At 42.3% G+C, this 23596-nt stretch overlaps 1 protein-coding gene across 4 annotated transcripts in view; it reads left to right on the top strand.

Moving 5' to 3' along the window:
* Positions 1 to 13492, top strand: part of TMEM229B (transmembrane protein 229B) — a 62300-nt gene extending 48808 nt beyond the window's left edge. For 3 of the 4 annotated variants that reach the window (XM_043986340.1, XM_043986341.1, XM_043986344.1), the window contains 2 exons: positions 257 to 440; positions 11855 to 13492. In XM_043986340.1, coding sequence (XP_043842275.1) covers positions 11885 to 12388 — 504 coding nt within the window. In that variant the 5' untranslated portion in view covers positions 257 to 440; positions 11855 to 11884 and the 3' untranslated portion in view covers positions 12389 to 13492. Of the gene's footprint in view, positions 1 to 236; positions 441 to 11854 lie in introns of all 4 variants that reach the window. The other variant, XM_043986343.1, reaches the window with a different exon arrangement.
* The last annotated feature ends 10104 nt before the right edge of the window (positions 13493 to 23596 follow it).

Below are 23596 nucleotides of genomic sequence, written 5' to 3'. Positions count from 1 at the left end.
AAGTCCTGTCCTAACCCTCTGACCTCGCTGGCAACCAGACAACAGAACAGGGTGGGAGAAAAGGGACTGAGAAGTTCCAGAGAAGAGGCCTTGTTAAGGATAGGGAAGATGGGGAGTCTGGAAGATATTGCGAGTTTGTGTCCCCGTCCTTCTTAGTTGGCCCTACAGCCTGGAACTGGGAATAATTTGACTCTGGGGAGCACAGGGGCAACGGACAGTCTAATAGGTAATTGGAGGTCTCTGCTTTTGTCCTCAGAGACACATGGAGCCTACAAACCTGCAGTAACCAAGGAACTTCTGGATCCTGGAGCTGATGCTTGCCCATTCTTCCAAGGATGGCACCACACCCCAGTTTCCCACTAGGAAAAAGACTGACCCGAGACACTCCTGGACAGTGATCCCGATGTCTCTTCTGTGCAGAGCATCCAAGTGTGTGATAAGTGAGTATGCTACATTCCCTGTTGAGGCCTCTATCACCATCTTGTCCCTAATTCTATTAGACACTGTCATTTGGGCCCCTTAGTCTGAACCCACCACCCTAATTCTTTTTGATTCTGATACCCACAGACCAATGCATGATGAACGAGGGAGTCAACAAACATTTACTAAGAACTTACTGTGTGCTAGGTACTATGCTAAATGCTGGGGATTTTTTGATTTAATGTTCTTTTTGAGGGAACAACCTCTTCCACCTCAGAGGTTGGGGAGCAGCTGGACCTGGGCCAGATATAGGAATGTTCTAAGTTTAGATATGAGTGGCTTCTCAAACCAAGTCAAACACCTGGACCCAGTCTTGAGCAGAGCCAAAGGTGAGGATTTCTACTTGTAGGTGAGAGCTTAAAACTAGTTGTCTGCATCTTAGTTATCTCTTAACCTAGGTCATTATAATAAAATTGGTGAGTCCTGGATGTCAGGAAATCGTTTGTTTTACCTGGGTGGCTCTAGAAAGGGACCACATTCTTGTACATAGTAACTTGTAGGCATCCTATCACTGAGAAGAGAAGGCCTGAGGCATACTCAACCAACAGGACTTCAGTGACAGTTTTCTCATTAGAGGATAGGTTATCCCAGCTAGCTGGGTCAGGCCCCTTAGTTGTTGCCCAGACTGTCCACATCCAAGGTACCTTCTTCTACCCCAGGCCCTAATAGAAATATTTCATTCCATAAAGCATGATATGGCCATGACTTTTTTTTAAGTGAGGCAATTGGGGTTAAGTGACTTGCCCAGGGTGACACAGCTAGTAAGTGTCAAGTATCTGAGGCTGGATTTGAACTCAGGCCTTCCTGAATCCAAGGCCAGTGCTCTGTCCACTGCGCCACCTAGCTGCCCTGGCCATGACTTTTGTATCTCAAACTTGGGAATGGAACAAGAGGAGTGTGATAAGGAAGAATAGATCCATGACATACCTTCATCCCATTTCAGGGATGACTCCAACCTTCAGCTTTTTTCTGGTGGCTCTAGGCCCCTAAAATCGAAACATGTCCATGGAGGCCCTTTGTTTAGCAGTTGGCTCTGCTTAGTCCACAATTCCCCTTAATAACCTCCCCTCCCACGCTGCTGCCAGATTTAGAATGTTCCTAGGCAGGCTTGCCATCCTGTCTGCCCCTTGGCAACCCAAAAAGCAGCCCACCCTGTCTTCCCTGGGACATCATCAGCTGAGGCTTGATACAAACAAACCATGAGAGCTTTCCTGCAATATTCTGTTAGCTGGGAGTGTGTTGGAGGTGTGGCCTGGTGTGTGGGCTCTTGAACACATAGGCTCATGGCCACCTGTTTTGTGTGTGTGTGTGTGTATTTGGCAAGGGGGAGGAAAGGGCGGAGTGTATTTAGCTCACACAGACTTGTGTATATTTAGCACACACAGTCCTGAGTGTAACAAGCTTTGTTCCCTGGAGGGACCTCATCTGAAACCTACAAAAATTTAGCCTACAGGAAAGACAGAGACTTCTCATAAAAACATAGTTCTGTGTCTCATTAATCACTCACCCAGAAACGCAGATAGATATTACCCCTCTTGCTTCCTGATCCACTCCCCTCCCCACCTCCCAACCCCAGCCTCTTAGAAACAGGAACTTAACCCATAGATGAAAGGCACTCAGTAGTCCTGATTCACTGAATTGGGGGAGGAAACCTAACCATAAAACAGAGTGCTTGCCCGTGGGAGGATTTTCCTGTAAGCCTTGAGAATCACAGCCACATTGGAGGGTTGCTCAACTCTATGGCACCAGGACCATCCATCCCAAGGTCATAGGTGGGCTACCTCTGGAGGTAGTGAATTCCCCTTCATTGGAAGTTTTCAGCCAAAGACTGGATGGCCACTTGCCAGGTGGGTTGTAGAGGGATTCTTCTTCAGGAATGAGTTGGGTTAGACAGCTACTAAAGTCCCATCCACCTTTGAAATTCTTTGATTCCATTTCCCTTCCCCTGTCCATCTTCTGTGACTAAGATGACCACATATATTTTCTTCTCATCTAGCCTAAATAACTAGATTCTCTTCCTGTGCTTGGTCAAGTCTCAGAAACCATAGGGGAAATTCAAGTAAGCTCTTGCTTCTCAGATTGAGAAGCATCCTCACCCCATTCTACTGTCAACCCAGGACTACACAGAAAAACTCTACCTTGTGTCCCTAGAACTTGCTCCTCTCCTGTGACCTCCACCTTGGAAAGATAGTACACAACCATAGAGCATGGAAGTGAGGTGACTTTAGGGCCTCAAGATAGGGAGGCTAAGAGCTGAAACAAATGAGAGCTGAATGGGAGTGAGGTAGAAGAACATACCCCTACTCTTTTTAAAGCAAGATAGTCCTGTGTGGTGGGAGAGATTCCCACTGAGTAATATGATAGTGATGCCCCCACCTCTTGGAGAGAGGGAAGAGGCAACCAGACTTGTCATGAAATGAGAGCTTCTGTTGAAAGAGAGTAAGGGTATTTCTCCCTGGTTTCAGCATCATGTCCCTGCCTGTGGGGTTCTGGCCACTTTTGGTCACTTGTTCTGTCCCAGCTCCACTAATCTATGGAAGTGGTCCAAACGATCCCTCATCCCCTTGGTGATGCAATAGCCAAATGGCAAGAAAAGGCATCAGGGGAGAAAACTCAAGGACCATTAGGACAGGAACCCCCTAAATATAATCACTCCTCTCTTTTTACCTACTAATTTCCTGTGCTTAAGAGGAAATAATTCACCTGATCTTACAAAGGCACTTTGCACCTCCCTTGGAACCCTGTGTTTCTGTTCCCCTTCATCAGGGAGGTCCTTGAACTTGAGAGTTGCTCCCTGAAGCAAACACCCCTAACCTCCCCTTTCTCTCTTCCTCTTCTCTTCTCCCCATTCTGTGTTTGTCATCCTGTGTGGATCCTAGATGCTGCTGGGTTCTCAGAATAAGTGTATCTGTCTCTAGAAAGGATTGACCCAATTGGGATCAGGCTGGGTGGAGAACTAAGGGTTCTTTTTTGTAAAGGTTTTTTTTTTTTTAAATCAGGGTGAATGGGCTCACTATAGCTTAGGATTCAAGCACAGTTCATGTGGTAATTAATGGAACCTTAGGGGAAGTTGAGCCCTAAAAATACAGGAAAGTCTTCCCTCTTCTCACCCCCAACACCCCACTCTAGCCAGGAGCCCTGTGTAGATGACAGACACCATTTCAGTTTTTTCTCCCTGACCTTCAAACCTCCGACCTCAGCCTGGTCTTTAAATCTCTCCCACCTCCCATGCTCCAGGTGGTTACCTTCTGAGATAAGGATGTAGTTATCCAATGAATCTACTCTGGCCCCACCTATACCATTCTCTGGGTAGCTAGGTGATTCAGTGGATAGAGGGCAGGGCCTCTAGTAAGGAAGCCCTTAGTTCAAATTTGACATCAGACACTTAGTAGCTCTGTGACCCTGGGCAAATCACTTCACCCTTTTTGCCTCAGTTCCTCATCTATAAAAGGAGCTGGAAAAGGAAATGGCATACTACTCTAGTATCTTTGCCAAGAAAATCCCAAGTGGGGTCAAGAAGAGTCAGACACTACTGAACAACAACACACCATTCTCTCCCATCCTAGAAACTAAAACCATGCCTATTTTTCCTCTTATTCTTTCTTTCCACCTTTTCTCTTTCTTTTCTGCTTATTTTCTTTTGCTCTGTATTTCTTTTCTCCATTAGAGATCTCTTACCCTCCCTTGCCCCAATACTCCAACTCATCTGATCTTGGAGAAAAGCCTTGGAAGGCTCTGAGGTTTGATAGTTCTGTGTCTCATCTGCTCTTGACCACCCCCCAGGAAATTGGGAAATAGGGTGGGTATAAACTGCAATTCTTGACTGCTCAGAGTCAAGGGTTTTTTGGTTTTGTTTTTTTTGTTTGTTTTTTTGTTTGTTTTTTGCAGGGCAGTTGGGGTTAAGTGACTTGCCCAGGGTCACACAGCTAGTAAGTGTTAAGTGTCTGAGGCTGGATTTGAACTCAGGTCCTCCTGAATCCAGGACTGGTGCTCTATCCACTGCGCCACCTAGCTGCCCCAGAGTCGAGTTCTTAACTGAATGAAAAAGCATGTCATTATATAGGATTTAGCATCAGACATCCAATCTAATAAGAGTTCCTAGGCCAGGTCCCTCATGCCCTCATGCTCATGCTGAAGGTACGAAATATGTCAATTCCCCTAAAATGACCAGAAAAGGACATTTTCATTTTGAGGGTCCTAGACCTATTGGGTTGGACAGTTGAGAAGTATAAGGACATAAATAGATAAATAGATGCAGTTGAAGCCCAGGAGGAACTTAAGGCCTTTTATCTGAGTGACTATTGGTTTCTTACTCTGTACAAGGGTTGCCTATTTGGAAGACAGAGGAAATAAAAATCTTCTTTCCCAGATCACCTCCTCTCCCCAATCATTTTCTCCCTTCATTAATTTTCTTCCTTCAATAATCTAGCCTCCAGGACCATTCCTCTCTCCTGGTACTCTGGGGACTTTGATTTTTTTAAGAGTCTGTTCCCCAGAGATGCTCTTTTTTTTTGTATAGTCTTGGGTCATGAATTCTATTCCTCATTCTCCTTCCTACACTGCTTGAAAAATCACTTCTCTGGTCTGGAGAAACCATTTTTTAGCATATTTGTTCTGGTTTCTTGACTTTAGTGCTGTCTGTTTCTACTCTTTGTATGTAAATTCCTCTTTTTAACTCCTTTTCTTTGTTGGTTTGTCCAATACCAAGAATATAATCATCAGATTACAGGATTCTCATTTCTCTCCTGGCCAGCTGGAGGGTCCAGTTTTTCCCTTCTTAAAACCAACTCTAAAAGGAATTCTTAAGAGGCTGCCCCATTTAACGAAGCCTTCCTCCCGGCCCCCATCACTCAGGTGCTGGGAAATCACATTTGTTCTCCTCTGCAGTGTTTTCTTTCTCACACTAGAGGATGGGATCATTTTCTTTATTCAGTCGACAAGCATTTATTAAGTGTTTGTGATATGCCAAGTACTATGTTAGGCTGTTGGGGATATAAATACAAAAGTAAGAATGCTCTTCGGGGAGCTTACAATCCAATGGACAACTCAGTATGGCTAGTTTATTGGTACAGGCTGGTTAACTGAGGCTGAGGATGTGGGGGCCTAGGCTTCAGGTGGAAGGTGACCTCGAGGGCTGCATTAGTTGAACTGGAGGCTTACTCAGGAAAGCCAGGTTAAATTAGAGATTACAGGTGCTCACAGTATTGCTGGCTCCAGAGATGGAAGACGGCATTAGTCTCCTCTTGCTGTAGTATTTCTCAGATGAGCCTTAGACAACATTGGCTGAGGAGAGGGGCAGCTTTGATATAATAATAATAATAGCTAGCATTTATATAGCACATTAAGGCTTTCAAAGTGGTTAACAAATATTATCTTATTTTATCCTCACAACCCAGAAAGGAAGATAACTCAATCGATAAATATTTGTTAAGAGCCTAATATGTGGGGTAGCTAGGTGGGGCAGTAGATAAAGCACTGGCCCTGGATTCAGAAGGACCTGAGTTCAAATCCAGCCTCATACACTTGACACTTAGTAGCTGTGTGACCCTGGGCAGGTCACCTAACCCTTACTGCCCCACAAAAAAAAAGTCTAATGTGTGCTATGCTAAGTACTGGAAAAGTTTTTTTAAAAAGTCCCTGCACTCAAGGAACTTACAGTCTATTGAGGGAAACAGCATGCAGGCAACAATGTACAAACAAGCTACATACAGGATAAGTTAGAAATAATCAACAGAGGGAAGGCTTTAGAATCAAGGGAGATTGGGAAAAGCAGAAGGTAGGATTTAAACTGAGACTTGAGGGAAGGCAGGAGTTGGAGATAAGAAAGGAGAGCATTCTAGGCATGGGCAACAGCCAGTAAAAATGCCCAGAGTCAGGAGACAGTCTTATTTGAGGAACCGAAAGGAGGTCAGTATCACTGGATTGAAGAGTGGTGTAAGATATAAAAAGACTGGAAAAATCAGGGATGTTGGGGCTGGGGGTGAGGAAAGGCAGATTGCAAAGGGCTTTGAATGCTAAACAGGATTTTATATTCAATCCTAGAGTTCATAGGCAGAAACTGGAGGTTATTGACTCTGTGTGTGTATGTATTTGTGTGTGTGTGTGTGTGTGTGTGTGTGTGTGAGAAAGAGAGAGAGCTATGATTAGACCTGATATTTATGTGTTATTCTTATCCCCATTTTACAGATGAGGAAACTGAGGCATACAGGTTAAAGACTTGCCCAGAGTCACATGACTAGGAAGTATCCAAGGCTGGATTTGAACTCAGGTCTTCCTGACTTCAGATCTAGTGCTCTAATCACTGTGCGACCTAGCTAAGAAAATAAGTAGACATCACTCAAGATACCCGACGCCTAGTCCTAGCTCTTTTCACTTCTCTGAATGTCCTCATTTGTAAATTGAGGAAATTGAGGTTATGGTCTCTAAAGTTTTGGGATTTTTTCCCCCTGTTTCTAACATTTTACAAGAATAGGCCTAGTGACACCTACTTCACAAGATGGTTGTGAGGGATGAGAGATAATATTAGTTATCTGAAAGCACTATGCAAATATAGTGTGGTATCATCATCATTATTTTTGGATTGTTTTGTTTATTTTGTTTTGCTTTTTGGATCAGACCTATGATTTTGGTGGCATGGCTCAACAAACATTAAGTTCCTACTGTGTAGTGTCAGGTACAGTGCTATGAGCTCAAGATACAAAGGCAAAAATAAAATAATTTCTGCTCTCAGGGTGCTTACATTCTTTTTTTTTTTTTTTTGAGCTTACATTCTAATGAGGTGACAACATACATATACAGGTATATACAAAGCACATACAAAGCAGCTCCAGTGTGTTGGGGAGTGGAATGGGTAGGTGGAACAAGAAAAGACCTCATGCAGTAGCTAGTATAGGGAATTCCCAATGAGGAACCTATCTGTGTAGACCTATCCGTGTAGACCCTTAAGCTTGTGTTCCGTCAAGGAAACATTTTGTTTCTTGAGGAACAACAGGGGGGACTGTAACGATTGGAATAACGCCACCTGCTGGATACTTACTGTAGAAGAGTTCTGCCCATGAAGGGAAGGTCTTTGAGGGCAAGACCAGGAGTCAGGAAGTGACGCGGGCTAGTGGGAGGAGGAAGGAAGAGACTGGCGCTCAGTCTCGGGCTCTTTTCCTCTGGACTCTGGTGGAGAAGGGAGCTAGAAATGTGCTCTCCCTTTAATAGATAGAAATCTAGGCCTTTTTCTCTCTCTTTACCAAATTCTTATTCTCCTTAATAAATGCTTAAAAGTCTAACTCTTGCTAAAGCTTATAATTTATTGGCGACCACTCATTAGATATTTTAGACAGTTTAGCTAGAATTTTAGCCCTTAACACTTGTATAGTCTGAGAGTTCTTAGAATACTAAGAGATTAAGTAATTTGTCTAGAGTTGGGGCTGGGCAGTTAGGTGACACAGTGGATGGAGCCCTAGGCCTGAAATCAAGAAGACTTCAACTATGTGAGTTCAAATGTGTCCTCAGACACTGTGTGACCTGGGCAGCTGAAACGAATGAATAACAACAAAGTCTCTGAAGCCAGAGGTGCTGATGAGATGCTAACTTTCAAAATGAAGTTTCCATGATGGGAATTCCCAATACTGATGAAACCACAGGTGTGGACCAAAAAAAATAAAAAAATAAAAATGATATCTCTTTAACTATAGTGGTGCCCCCATCCTATCCATCTCTTAGCTCAAGCCCCCTAACAACACCCTGAAAAATCTTCCTCAGAACACAACTCAATTAAATGCATAGTTAATAAATACCTACTGTGCGTAGAGTTCAGTGATGGTCCCTGAGAAGATACTGTAATACTTGGAATACTTCATCAATATGGAGGAACTCCCAGTGTCAGAACTCTCTCTACCAATACAGATCACAGAGTGATAGTTTATCTACAGTTTAGTAGATAAGTCTCAGGGAGTTACTCTGAGGCACATAGCTGGGGTAGGGGGCATGGAGGGATATTGGGGGAGGGAGCATTATATAACTGGCCCAGGGTCAAAAAGCTAGTATGTGTCAGATTGGAATCAGATTTATCTAATTCTAAGCTCAGCTATTTATCAAATTTATAATGTCTAAAAAAATAGATGATATTTGTAATTTGTTCTGGTTGGGGGTAACCATATATTTTTATCTTAAATAGTCTTACAGAGAAGAGTATGGTGTATCAGCTAAAGATCTGGCCTCAGAATCAGGAAATGCTGGAATCTAGTCCTTATTCTTTACATTGGCTTCATGACTCTAGGCCACAAGTTGGCAAACTATGGCCCAAGGGCCAAATCCAATTCTTCATCTATTTTTATATACCAGAGAATTAGAATGGGTGGGGTTTTTTTTTACATTTTCAAATACAATAAAACTTTATTTAAAAATGCAAAAGCCACTCTTAGTTCTTTGGCCTTACCAAAAAAAAAAAAAAAAGGTGGTGGCTAGATCTAACCCCCTCTGGCTATAGTATGCTAACCCATTTATTGTTCAGTCATTCCTGATTCTTCATGACCACATTCGGGTTTTCTTGGCAAAGATACTGGAGTGGTTTGCCATTCCTTCCTCCAGCTCCTTTTACAGATGAGAAAACTGAGGCAAACAGGGTTAAGGGACTTGTCCAGGGTCACAGAGCTAGCGTCTGGGGCCAGATTTGAACTCAGGTCTTCCTAGACTCCAGGCCCGGCCTACTGTGTCACATTTTAGAGACAAGCTGGGGGGAACTGAGTCACTTATGTCAGAAGTATATCAAAAGAGAAATGTGTCAGAAGCAGGACGTGAACCTATGTTATCCTGACTCTATGATCAACCCTCTACTACATCATGGCTTCCACATTAAAAAATTAAAAAATTACACAATAAAAAACCAAGAATAACCAGAGTGGACTAGTCAGATAATTAGAGAAACGAAAGTTCTGTTATTTTCAAACTCTTAATTTTCATACCTAGTCTGTCCAAAATCCTCTGGTTCTTTAGCTTTCAACCAATTTAAGCTCAGGCCACCTGGGTACCTAACACCCCCATGTAACTCAGCCACTGAAGACAAATGTAAAGAAAGAATTAATTATAAAGCATTCAGAAATCAGAAACTGCTGCAGAAATGCTCATAGAAGTTGTGATGAACCCAGATCAAAATAAAGTTGGAGAGTGACCAAGGACCATGAAGAGCAAGGGGATACAGAAGTCCAGTAGCATTGATGGTTGAGGACCCCCCCACACTTATTGAAGGGGGGAAGAAAAGGAAGAAGAGAAGTAGTCTTTATTAAATGCCTACCATGTGCTGGGCGGGCACTCTGCTATGTGCTTTACAAATATTATCTCATTTGGTCCTCAAAACATGTCTGGAAGGTAGGTGCTCTTACCATCTCCATGTTACATAAGAGGAAACTAAGGCAGACAAAGGTAAAGTGACACACCCAGGGTCACACAGCTAGTAAATGGCTGGGGCTTGTTTTGAACTCAGGTCTTCCTTATTCCAACACTCTATCCACTGTACCACCTCACTGCCTTATTGATATTAAAGGAGGAACATAGAAAATGAAAATTAGCTAGTAGCTTTAGACTTCCCCCAAACAGTATATTACTGGAGTTTATAAAAAACAAAATGAGCTTTTGTGGGGCTTCCCCTATTCAGAAATATACCCACAAAATAACAGCATTAGAGTTGGATCCTAGTGATCATCTAGGCCAGCTGTTCTTAATTATTTGTGTGTCATGGACTTCTTTGGCAGTCTGGTGAAGTTGATGGACCCCTTCTTGGAATAATGGCTTAAGATGCCTAAAATAAAATATAGAGGATTACCAAGGAAAACAATTATATTGAAATATTATTTATCTATCTATCTACCTCTCTATCTATCTGTCTACCTCTCTATCTATCTGTCTACCTCTCTATCTATCTATCTATCTATCTATCTATCTATCTATCTATCTATCTATCTATCTATCTATCTATCTATCTATCTCTGTCTATACCAGTTCACAACCCCTAAGTGAAGAACCTCTGATCCTAGTGCATTGTCCTCATTTTACAAATAAGGAAACTGAGACCCAGAGGAGGAAAATGACTTGCTCATGGTTATACAGCTAGTAGGGGTAGAGCTAGGATTAGAATCCAGGGCTTCTGACTTCCAATTCATTGTCCTTTCCATTAGATCCCTGGTTCCCAACCGTGTGCACCAGCATGTCAGGATCCAGGAGCAAACTCACAAGGGCACTGTGAAAAAAGTTTTCAAGCTAACTACTTAATAAATGAAACTTATAGGGATTTCTTTGGAAAACAATTAGACACTAAGGGCACTGTGATCCAACAAAGTGTGAGAACCTCTGCATCTACATGATGGAGGCAGAATCTTGGAGCAGGAAGAGACCTCGGCTCTAACAAATTAGTTATCCAGCCTTCACTCAAAGACCTTCAGTAAGGTCTTCATGCAACTAGCTTCCCTTGTCTATCATCTCCATGGATCCCTACAGCATTAAGCCAGCCAACTTTGATTTCTTCCCTTCCTGTCTATCCATCCCTTACATTTATAATAGCACTTTATAGTTTTCAAAGCATTTTCAGATATATATATATATGTATATATATATATAAAATCCATATCTGCCCTTGCTAATGAGGACTAAAATATTCCCCCAATATGGTACCAGACAATTCCTGAGACAAACATCATATCTCAGTGGAAAAAAGCTCTGGATTGGGATTCTGGCCTGGGAACCTGGGTTCTACTGGTTCTGCTATTAATCAGCTATGTAACTTTGGGTAAGTCCCTTTAACTCTGAATTTCAGTTTCTTCGTCTTTAAAATAAGTGGATTGGACTGTGGAATTTTATTGATCAGATTTGGCCTGAAGAAAGGAAGATAAAACATAGTCCCCTCCCTTCTTTGCAGAGGTGAGGGGCTATAGATTTGGAGCACTGCAGATATTCTCATACGAGGTTGATAATGCTGTGTAGCTTTACCAAACTTCTTTTTCCCCCCTCTTTCTTTGTTATTTTAAGGAAGGGTTTTATGGGGGTGGGAGAGGGATATATTTGGAAATGTAGGTGATGTCAAAACAAATTATATAATTTTTTTAATTAAATAAGAGATTCTTTAAGGTAAAAAAAAATGAAAGGAGGGGGTAGAGTAGATAATATCTAAGGTCCTTCCCAGCCCTAAAATTCTTTGCTTCTGTGACTCTGAGGTAGCCATTGGAAGCAGGAGAAACAAAGAATTTAGATCATCTACCACCATCTTGGATAATAAGGCAGTGACTTGAGAGCTGGTCCCATAATGGGAAGGGAGGGCTGATTGACCCATACACTGGACTTCTGTGACTGCTGTTCCTGCCACCCTGATTTGTCTCCTTTGTTGTATTTTTAGCATTTGGGCTGGGGACTGTGAGGAGGCAACATGGCCTCTGCGGAGCCCCTGACGGCGCTGTCTCGCTGGTACCTCTATGCCATCCATGGCTACTTCTGCGAGGTGATGTTCACGGCTGCCTGGGAGTTTGTGGTGAACTTTAATTGGAAATTTCCGGGTGTCACCAGTGTCTGGGCCCTCTTCATCTATGGTACCTCAATCCTTATCGTGGAGAAGATGTACCTGCGTCTGCGGGGCCGTTGCCACATCCTGGTGCGTTGTCTCATCTACACTCTCTGGACATACCTGTGGGAGTTCACCACAGGCTATATCCTTCGCCAGTTTAATGCCTGCCCCTGGGACTACTCCCAGTTTGACTTTGACTTCATGGGTCTCATCACCCTGGAGTATGCTGTGCCCTGGTTCTGCGGTGCGCTCATCATGGAGCAGTTTATCATCCGCAACACCCTCCGTCTTCGCTTTGAACAGCATGCTGAGCCTGGTGGACCTACTGCCTCCCTGGCTCTGGCTAACGGTCATGTCAAGACAGAGTGAGGAGTGGATCCGTGCATGGACAGTGGCCCTGGGGCTGTCTTGATCAACCCATGAACAAAAACCAAATGGGAGGAGCTGCTCTTATTATACACAACCTCTCCCTTCTATGCCCACTGTGTCAATACACACACACACACACACACACACACACACATATACGCACACACAGTCTGCACCCACATACCATCACCATCCTCACCAGAACTGTGTGTGTCTGTTGTGCGTGTGTTAGAGGTGAAGGGTAACAGCTACAGTGGGATGGGGGTGGGGGATGGGGGGGAGCATATATGTGAATAACTCCCTAGCTCAGAAGAGAAGAGCAGAATACCTGGAACTGATTTGACTTTGAAAAACAGCACCCCAATCCACTGACCATGTGACTTTAAAAACTGGGTGACAAGTGGGAAGGCCCCAGGAGACCTCTCGGGTTTCCCACACCCACCTCTTCTTGGGCCCCCTCTCCCCACACCCACCACTGCCCTTTGGTCTCGGTGAAGGCAGCAGTTGGCTTGTTCCATTAGGCAATATTCAGGTGCTTGCTTGCAACCAATACCTCCCACGGGGCCCAAGGAGCTGAAGGACTAGAAGGAACTTGGCCAGGGCTTAGAGAAAACTCTGCTCTGCCAGCACAGGAGATGGAGGCAGAGGCCCCACCTGCTGCCCCCTTCCCTGTAGCCCCAAAGCTGCTTTCTTGGTGTTTTCTGGGGCGCTCTGGTGCTGGATCCCCACCAAACTTGGACTTTTGAAGGACTTAATCCTCAAGTGCTCCGTGGAGTTTCCCCCTTTTTCCCTCTACCCTCTTCTTTTACTTTTGAACTAAGGATAGCCTGCCTTTCTTGTCTCCTCCCCAGACAAGCCAACACAAGAATTCCCAGAGATAAAAACCTGAGAAATCTTCTCCACCTGCCCCTACCCCTTCCCACCTTTGTTTTTTGCTCCTTTGCCATATGTCCTAGGGAGACTACACAGGCAGCATCTTCCCTCCCAAATCGTCTACTGTGAAAGTATCTGGCATCATGGCCCTGAGCTTGTGACAATGTCCCCTGGTGCTGGTCCCCTTCTCCCTTTTCATAGCCACCTCTCTAACAGCCTTGCTGGAGGCTGACAACCCATGGGAGAATTAGGCCCAGCAGGGCCCGAGGAGGTAGTGTCTTGTGACCTGGAAGAATTTCTGAGAGGTTTCCCAAATAAAGATTGCGGGGAGAGGGGGGAAAGGGGCAGAGTTTGAGGGTGGGATCTAAAAGGATGAAGGGCCAGGATTGAATTGAAAAGAAACCAATCAGGAGCTTGGTTGGGCAGTTAGGGGAGAGAGAGAGAGAGAGAGAGAGAGAGAGAGAGAGAGAGAGAGAGAGAGAGAGAGAGAGAGAGAGAGAGAGAGACGGACCAAGACAGAGACAGAGAGAGATTCAGAGTCTATTTAAGGAAACCAGAATTTGAGAGAGGAACCCAAAGGCAATATTTTAGGCTTAGAAGATACTTTGGAACGTTCAGATGGGAACAGGCTCAGAACTTGGTGCTGGTCTTCATTATATCATAGCCCCCCAACTCCATGTTGCCTTCTCAGGGCTGCCACTCCTAGCCCTCTTGTCCCCACAAACAGGGCTCTCTTTGTGAACTCACTCCTCATTCAGTATTAACCGCACTCTTTGGAGGCATAGTTTGAATCCCCACCCCACTCCCACTCCTGTGACGTGTCCATTGCTGGCAGTGGACAGGTGAATGCCTCACCCTAGCTCACTTCCAGCTCTCCCAACCAGCACAAAGGAGTTAATTAACCTTACTATGCCCTGTGGTACAGTGTTTCCTGACTCTTCCAGGACACTTAAGTAGAAATTAGCATCGTCCCTTTTTATAAATCATTAAAAAATGCCAAGACTACCGACTGTAGAAACAAACTCCTCTTCCTTTCTGTTCTACCCAAGCTGTACAAACAACATCGCTCACAGGTGGGACTAAAGTTTGAAGGTGGGGGTGGGAGTGGGGAATATGGAGCTTGGAGGGGTTGATTTAGAAAACAACTATTCTTTGCTGTTGTCCTGGACTCAGAGCAATATGACAAGAAGTTCTCGGGTTTTGCTTCCTGGATAGGTTCTCCAAATATAGGGATTGATCTTAATTGAAGAATAGTCCCTCTCCCTCACACAATGTTCTCCCTTCCCCCAAGGACATAGAAAACTAATTTCTTCCTGGTCAAAAGTGGGCTATCCAGATACAGATTGCTTTCTATCAATTAGTGAAGAGAATTTGGGGTGTGGGGGAATAGACGGTGAGATTGGAGTGTGTGGGGGGAAACAGATGGTGAGGTTGGACCTGTGATTTCATCAACATTGGGAGCTGCCAATGTTGAAATTTGATGCAAGTCATCTATAACTTAGAAAACTTCCTCTGGCACTGAGAAATGAAGTGATTTGCCTATGAACAATTATCTATTATGTGTCAGAAGAAAGATTTTAACCCAGGTTTCCTGACTTCCAGATTAGTCCCCACAGTCCCTATGTTAGGCTACCTATAATGACTAGAGAGGGAAACACATAGTTCCTTTAGCCACAGATACCACAAATTCTACCCTACTAACCACCCAGTCTTCATATAATTATGGCCTGGTGCTAAGTCACTGCTAATGCCACCACGGCAATCATAATGAACCTTGTGCCCAGGCCTCTCTTCAAAGACTCTGGGTTCACAGGGACCAGGTTTCATCCTGGAGGCTGACCCCAAAGGGGTCATTATCGCTCTTTGGCTCTCTACCCCAACTCTGGGGCGGATCTCCTGAATAAAGCTTAGGTATGGCTTGTGTCTGCAGTGTCCCCACATGTGGGTAATAGTGTCTCCACTTCTGCACAGGTGCCCTATGTCCAGTATGGGTATAAGACTGCCTTTATTTCCTCTACTACAAAAAAAAATGCATAATCACCAGAACCCAAATACTGATACACATAAAGCACTCATATAGTGTCCTACCTCCCTGAAGGTAAAGGCATTTTGAGGCTGCTTAACAAACACTCCCCATTTACCTTCTACCACAATCCAAGCAACTCAGCAATATTATTTAGGATTGACAGTGTCCAGATCTCTTAGTCCATGTAATATGGCTTTGGTCTTCCAATTTTAGGACCATCCTCTTCAAATTTCATGCAATGAGAAAATCTAGGAAACTCAGGACCTCTTGATTGGGAACTCTAGAACTTGGAAACTTTCTAACTCAGGATTATCTACAAGGTAACTCCCAAGACTGGAAATATCCATTCTCAAAATCACTAGTCTCTGATCTGAGCTCAGAAAAAGAAACAAAGGCAAAAGAAGGAAGCCAGGAACTTTTAGTCTTGCTAAGGTAAACAGAAATTATTTGCTATGTGCTTCTGTTGCAAATAATATTTTCTGCTTGTAGGGGAGCAGGGAGGGGAGAAGTCTCTTTTTCCACTTTCCCCTTCCCCTACCATGTTGCATTTTAGTCTGGAAATCCAAAAGAGAGTGCCTCCCAAAAGGCTCAGTTGGCATCTCAGCTCACCATCAAACACCAGGAAGAAGAGGTGGCTCTTCTGGAAAGAGACAGTCCCCTCTGACTCTCAGGCACCAGTCATCCTAGAGGCAGCTACAGTCCCTGAGACCATCCAGAGAAGCATCCTGTGTCCTCTCAGTAAGGGGCTAGAGCTCATATCTACCACCATAGGAGGTGCTCTTCTGATAAAGATCCTCACCCTGTAATTTCATCAGTTTAATTGGGCTATCTAATCAAATTGATCAGGGACTCCCTTGATCAAATGCCTTTACAACAAAATTTAGAGTTGAAAGGGACCTTTAGTCATCTCATCTTCAGATCTCAAACTTAGTGCTTTTTCTAGTATGCCATGCTACCCAGCCCACCCTAGGCCTGTCACTGAGCTCCCCTTTTTTCCTTCTATTTGACCCCTTTCCCTACTCATGTTCTCTAGCCAGGAAACCTAAAAATGGAAGCCCCATCTGTTTACTTCCAGAGCCCTCTGTTTGATTACAGATAATTGGCCCTGCATACTACTGGAAATCCCCAAACTTTTCTAGAGGAAAAGCTGCTTCTGGTTCTCGTGCCTCCCTCCCCCAGAGGTGGCTGCATTTGAGCTAGAGAGTGAGTCATCTTTCAGCTTGGGTGAGCCACTTCCTATCCCCCTACTCCATTCTTCCCCCTTTGATGCTAATGACTCACAATGGCCTATACTTATTTGTAGCAATAACGATTGTCCTCTCAGCCTGAGAAGACTGCTCCTGAGCTAGGTTGGGAGGTTGCTTATGTTTGGCCAGTGCCTTCCATTCCTCTAAGAACTCTATCTATATCTAGGCTAAACTCTCCTGACTGGGGAGCCCTTTGTAAGAAGAGAATTTTGTACTGCTGAATGCAGCTCTAGGACTAAGTATAGGGTCTTATTTAGACTTTCGTATGCCCATCCCCACCCTACTCCTCTCCATCTTGGCCTCTATCATCTTTTCCTCTTTCACACATACATCAATAAGTCAGTGACCCATAATTACATGGATGTGGGAACTCCCTCCATCCTGGAAGGACATAAATAACCCGTCTTTAATCTATACTTTCAAAGAGAAATGTTTGAGGCTCCCAGATGTTAAGTGAATGGTCCAGGGTCACACAGTTTGAGTCAGGTCTTCCTTACCACAATTCCAGTATTCTGCCCCCACCACACTGCCTCTCCTTTATGTACAGAAAATATATTGAAATTTGTACTCTAGGGCTGTTTCTGACCCTGTCTATGTAGGATTCATGGAGGCCTGTTTCGATCAGGTAAGGCCACACTTGACATTTCATTAAATGAAGCCCATTTCTAACAAAGGTGCTAACAGATTGAGACTTTTTCCAACCCACCTACTGCACAGTTCTATCCCCTGCCCCAGAGTGGTTCTTGGGACTGCCTCCTAGCTTTTCTGAGGGAACTTTCCTTGGAATATTCTGACAGCCTATCATGGTATTTTTGCTTAAAGTTGCTTAGTGACTTGAGTCCACCTCAGCTAGGTAAGTACAAACTGATTTGTCTGTTGTATACACCACCCACCATGAAGGGGATGAGGCTGGGAGCCTGAGAAGAATTATAGGTTGGGAATTAATTTGGGCGGGGGGGGGGGTGTTCCAAGGAGTTCCTTAGAATGAGCTTAATTGAGCCATAATTCTTTCTGCTGTGGAGGAAGAGAGACTGTGACTTCATGAGCTCAAAGGGAACATTTCTTCTGTTTTGTAAGCCCTGTTGTTTGTCAAGGGTGGTGACCTGGGACAGCTGAGAAGGGGGTGATGAGAAGACCTTTATTTTCCTCTTCCCTTCTGCCTCTGCTGAAGTAGTCAGTTCTAAATGTCTTTTACACCAGAAAAGTGTTTTCCCCACCCTTGCCAGCTAACTCAAGGAGACGGCCCTTCTTTGTATACCCAGCTCCTCTCCTTGCCCCTGTCCAGCCTCTAAGCTGAACGATGCTATACCACCATACTCTTTCCACAATGAAGTCCAAAATAATGACAAAAATAATTGATATTTATCTAGAGTTTTAAAGTTTGCAAAGCTCATATATAATATATTCTCATTTGTATGTATATGTATATCTGTATATACACTATATATATGTACATACACAATACATATGTATATACACACAATGTATATGTATATACACACACCATCTCATTTTAACCTCACAACAATCCTAAAATGTTGATGGGTATATTATACCCCGTTTTATAAATGAAGATACTGCGTCTCATATTCTTGGAGGATTTGGGCCCGCTACTTAGCTAGGGCCTGGGACCAGCAGGGATGGATTTTCTGGGTGGATTGCTCTCCTGCCTCCTTAGGACACTCACTCCCATTGGTTCACAAATGTAGGAAATGCCACTAATTGAAGGAGATCCAAAGGCTTTGTACCCTGTCAAAATGTAAATACCTCAAGGGGTTCCCTTATTAAGTTTCATCAGATCATTTGCAACTCAGTGTGTATTTATTAATTCAACAAACTTTTATTAAGCCCTACTGTGTGCAAAGTACTATAGTCCAGAATAGAGTGAACTGAGTTGAAGTATAAAAGACAATGAAAGTTTAGAGGAAGGAAGGGCCCCTTCAGGCTTAGGAAATCAGGAGTGGCTTCATGAAGGAAGTCGGAATTTGAAGAGGGAAGGGAATGGGCTAGGGTAGAAGACCTAGATGAGCAAAAGTATGGAGGTAACAGATGGCAAGACAAGTTTGGGGATAGTCCAGTTCATAGGTTAGAGTGAGTATCTGAAATAAAGCCGCAGAAGAAGGTTGGAGGCAGAAATACCAGAGCAAGCTCTTTGGGCTTTATTTGGTAGGCAATAGGTAGCCATCAGTGACAAACTGAGAGCAGTGCATGAGTGTGAATGGGTTTTCCAGATTTCTTTCTTAACAGCAGGTTTTGATAGGAAAAAAGCTGAGCGAGTACAAATGAGAGCTTAGTCTCTCTTGATGGAGGTGAGGAGAAAAGGACATAGAAAGGGGAAGATGAGAGCACCCAAGAAACTGCTGGGATTTCACAACTTGCCTGAGCCTATCTTCTAGTCAGACTCTTTCCCCCAGCCCTACTGGAATGAAATGATCAGGATGGACCAAGTGGAATACCCCTGTTATTCCTAATGCCTAGGGTCTTGGGCCCTCCTCTAACCTCTATCTAGTAACCCCTGGAGGCTAGTGAGTCCTGAATAAATGACAAGGAGAGAACTCAGAAGTCCAGAGAGATTGTCCTCATCAGATCTAATGAGTCCACAGTACCTCGGCCTGCCTTCTGGTAGAGTCTGTAGAATATTAGAGCTGGAAGGAACCTCAGAGATAACCTAAGCCAACTTGTTCATTTTACAAATGAAGAAACTGAGTCTAGCAGAGGGGAAGTGATATGACCAGAGGTATTTAGCACAGAGCTGGCATGAAATCCCAAGCAAGTCTGGTAATCTTCCCCTATTCCCCCCATCCCAGACCTATGATTTCTTCAGTGTAGAGACCTCCCTGCTCTGCTCTTTCTGCAAATTTAAATGGGTTCCTGTTCTGCAATTTCTATATAGCCTTGAAGAATTGCCTGGGATACTGAGAGGTTGTAATTGGGCCAGGATCACAGAGGTATTATAGAACAGGGGCAGGATTTGAACTCAGGTGTTCCCTGAATCTAAGTTCAGTTTTCTATCCCCTATGACACATCTCAAAATGCTAATCTTTTTTTAGGGACTCCTCAAGGCATATGTGCCTGCCACCTTCTGCCTTCATGATTTTGCTCACATCGATGTCCTACTCTTATCTGGATGGCCAGTAATGGTAGGAAGGCAGTGTGATATAGTTGGGGTTCCAAGTTCCAGCTTGGCCACTAACCAGCTAGATGTGTGACCAATGTACATATTTCTATGTACATATTTCCTCATGTATTGGTTTTCTTAGAATGAAGAGGTTGATCTAGATGATCTTTAAGGTCCTTTCCAGTCCTCATATTGGAAAAAGGAGATGGAAGCTCAAAGAAAGCTTCAAAAAGGAGGTGATGCTTGGGTTAGTTGTTAAAGTATTGATAGGATTTGAACAGTAGTGTATGTTGGGAGGGAAGGGTTGGAGAGGAATTTTTAAAGAGGTCCCTCTACCATAGTGGAAAGGATATAACCAGAGGTGTTTGGAAGGAAGGTAAGCTGTCCTGAGTCAAAAGCAAGGGAAAGCCCATTGAAATCCATATAATGCTGAAGACTAAGGAAATACATGTTCTGACTTTGATTTTATTCTGTTTTGTTGATTTTAAAAGAGGAAAGGAAAAGGGAGGGAAAAGGGAACATACACTCTAGGGAAGAAATTAGAATGACAGAAAAACTCACCATTTTTCATAACTGGGGTGACAAAAGAGAATTGAACACACATGAGTTCAGGGTAGACATTAAATTCAATAGCACATCTGATGGGGACAAGGAGAGGAGAAGAGGAGAAGGGGGATCAAGAGTGAACATATTTTGGAGGAAAAATTACAAACAAAACCAACTTCAGCTTCAGAAGATGTATTATAAAAGTGGTGGGATTAAAAATAGCAATGAATGTTAAAAGGTTATACAACATACTCAAGTTGGATTTATACCAGGAATGCAAAATTGGTTCAATATTAAGAAAACTATAAACATAATAGTGCATATTGTAACAAAAAATCACGTGATTATATCAATAAATTCAGAAAAGACTTTCGATAAAATACAGCACCCATTTATATTTTTAAAAAATTAAAAGCATAGGGAAAATGGACTGTTCCTTAATATGTTAAACAGTATCCATTTAAAACCAAGAGCTGGCATTATTTACAATGGAGGAGAAACAGTAGAGATCATTCTAATTAGATTGAGGTAACACAAGGATGTCCATTGTTACCACTATTATTTGACGTAGTTCTAGAAATTCTAGCTATAGCAATAAGACAATAAAATGAAATTGAGGGAATAATCATAGGCAAAGAAGAAACAAAATTATCACCTTTCACAAATGGCATGATTTAATTAGAGAACCCTATAGGTACTAAAAAATTGAAATAACTTAGCTAAGCTTTCAGGATATAAAATAAACCAACTCAAATGGTCAACCTTTCTATATTTTACTAACAGAACCAAGCAGGAAGAGACAAAAAATGAAATTCCATTCAAATAACTGCAGAATGTATAAAATATTTGGGATTCCAACCACCAACAGATATACACAGGAATTATATGAATGTAACTACAAAACATTCTTTGCAAAAATAAAGGACTTAAATAATTGGGAAGATATTAATTTCTTATGATTAGGCCCTTCTAATATAATCAAAATGATAATGCTACATAAATCCATGTACTTATTCAGTGCCATACCAATTAGACTACTTTATAGAACTAGATAAAATAATAACAACATTCTTCTGGAAAAACAAGAGGTTAATAATCTTAAGGTAAATAACATTTAAAAAACGGCAATGGTGGGCAGAAATACTCTAGATCTTAAACTTTACTATGAAGCAAGAGTCATAAAAGATTGTTCAGTATTGATTTTAAAAAATAGAAAACTTGATTAGTAAAACAGATTAAGGACTCAAGACCCAGAAGCAATTGAACATAACAGAGCATTTAAAAAACCCAAGAACACCACCTATAGGGGAAAGAACTTACCAGTGTTTATCAAAATTTTTTGGTAAAACTAGAAAGCAGTCTGGCAGATATATTAGCTTTGGATCAATAGCTCACACCATATACTACAATAAACTTCAAATAGATACATGGCACAGATGGAGACACCTTTCACAACTGTGGATAGGGGGAGGTTTGTTTTTTTAAATCAAATAAGGAATAGAGCTCATCATAAAAGATAAAATAGACAATTTTGATTACATAAAATTGAAAAAATTATGTGCAAACAAAATTATTGCAGTTATAATTAGAAGAGAAATAGTGAACAGAGAGTCTTTGCAGCATATTTCACAAAGGAGAGAGTTGATCATATTTATTAGAATAAGAGCCATTCCCCAGTAGATAAGTAGTCAAAGGCTATGATCAGGTGTTTCTTTTCAATATGCAAACAATAACCATATCGTAATTGTTCCAAATATCTAAAAAATAAAAGAAGTGTGAATTAAAATAACTCTGAGGTTCCATATCACACACACCAGATTGGCAAAGATGACAAAAATAGAAAATGACAATTGTTGGAGAGGTTATGGAGGACAAACACACTAGTATATTGTTGGTGGAATTGTGAGATGGTCCAACCATTCTGGAAAGTAATTTGAAAAAACATCCCAAAAGTCACTAAACTTTGACCCACCAATACTGTTACTAGGCATATACCCCCAAAGAGATAATAGAAAAAAAGGAACGAACCTATCTGTACAAAAATATAGCAGCATTTTGTTGTTGTTGTTGTAGCAAAGAACTGGAAACAAAATGAGCATCCCTCAACTAGGGAATGGCAGGACAAATTATGCTATATGAATGTAATGAAATGTTATTACATTGTAAGAAGAGTAAAAGAAATTGATTCAGAAAAGACTTTTATGAACTTATACAGAGTGAAATGGGCAGAACCAGGAGAATAATGTGTTCAATTACTGTAACATTGTAAAGGGGGGCAGCTAGATGGCGCAGTGGATGGAGCACCGGCCCTGGATTCAGGAGTACCTGAGTTCAAATACGGCCTCAGACACTTAACACTTACTGGCTGTGTGACCCTGGGCAAGTCACTTAACCCCAATTGCCTTACTAAAAAAAAAAAAAAAACATTGTAAAGGAAAACAACTTTGGAAGATATAAGATCAATGCAATGACAAATCAGGATTCCACAAGATTGATGAAGCATCCTTACTACTACTACTGTGGTGGAGGTGTTGAATGAGATACATTTTCAAACATGTTTTAAATGTATGAATTTGTTTGCTTACTTATACTTATTCATTACAAAGGGGATTTTTAATTGGTGGAGAGAGTTGTGGGGATATAAAAGTCATCACAGAGATATAAAAAGAAGAAAAAGAATGTCAATAAAATATTTTTAAAGTACACATAAGGGGCAACTGGTGGCTCAGTGGATAGAGCACCGGCCCTGGAATCAGGAGGACCTGAGTTCAAATCTGGCCTCAGACACTTAACACTTACTAGCTGAGTGACCCTGGGCAAGTCACTTAACCCCAATTGCCTCACCAAATAATAATAATAATAATAATAATAATAATAATAAAGTACACAGAAGAATACCGAGGGAGGTTTGGAAGGAAACCCAGATAAGCAGGACAGTGTTGGTACTATTGTGTTGAATTTAACATATGTTTAAAAAGAGAAATTATATATAATAGAGATTTAAATTTTCATATACAATCTTTTTCTGTTCCTTGTGTGTGGAAATATTCATATTTGTTGGTGCTTGTCAAGTTCATAATAAAAAAAAGAGAGTCAGTGGTGGTGACTCTGGAGTCAACTGGTGACCTACTTCCTATGTAATTTTGGATAACTCACCTAACCTCAGTGGGCCCCAATTTCCTCAACCATAAAAGGAATTCAATCAGATGAATCTGGAAGTCCCTCTCCACTCCAGATACAAAGTACAGTATAAAATTTGGGGAAAAACAAAGACATCATGCAGAATGCACTGATTGTCCATGACATCAGTCCCAAAGATGAGAGAAGCCCCACCTCAACATTCTAATTTTCCATTGCCACTCTTTATGGGTTTCTTTCCAAGGAAAATCCTGCACTTA

The sequence above is a fragment of the Dromiciops gliroides genome, chromosome 2 (assembly GCF_019393635.1).
Source record: "Dromiciops gliroides isolate mDroGli1 chromosome 2, mDroGli1.pri, whole genome shotgun sequence".
NCBI lineage: Eukaryota > Metazoa > Chordata > Mammalia > Microbiotheria > Microbiotheriidae > Dromiciops > Dromiciops gliroides.
This window is presented reverse-complemented; position numbering and strand designations above follow the sequence as displayed.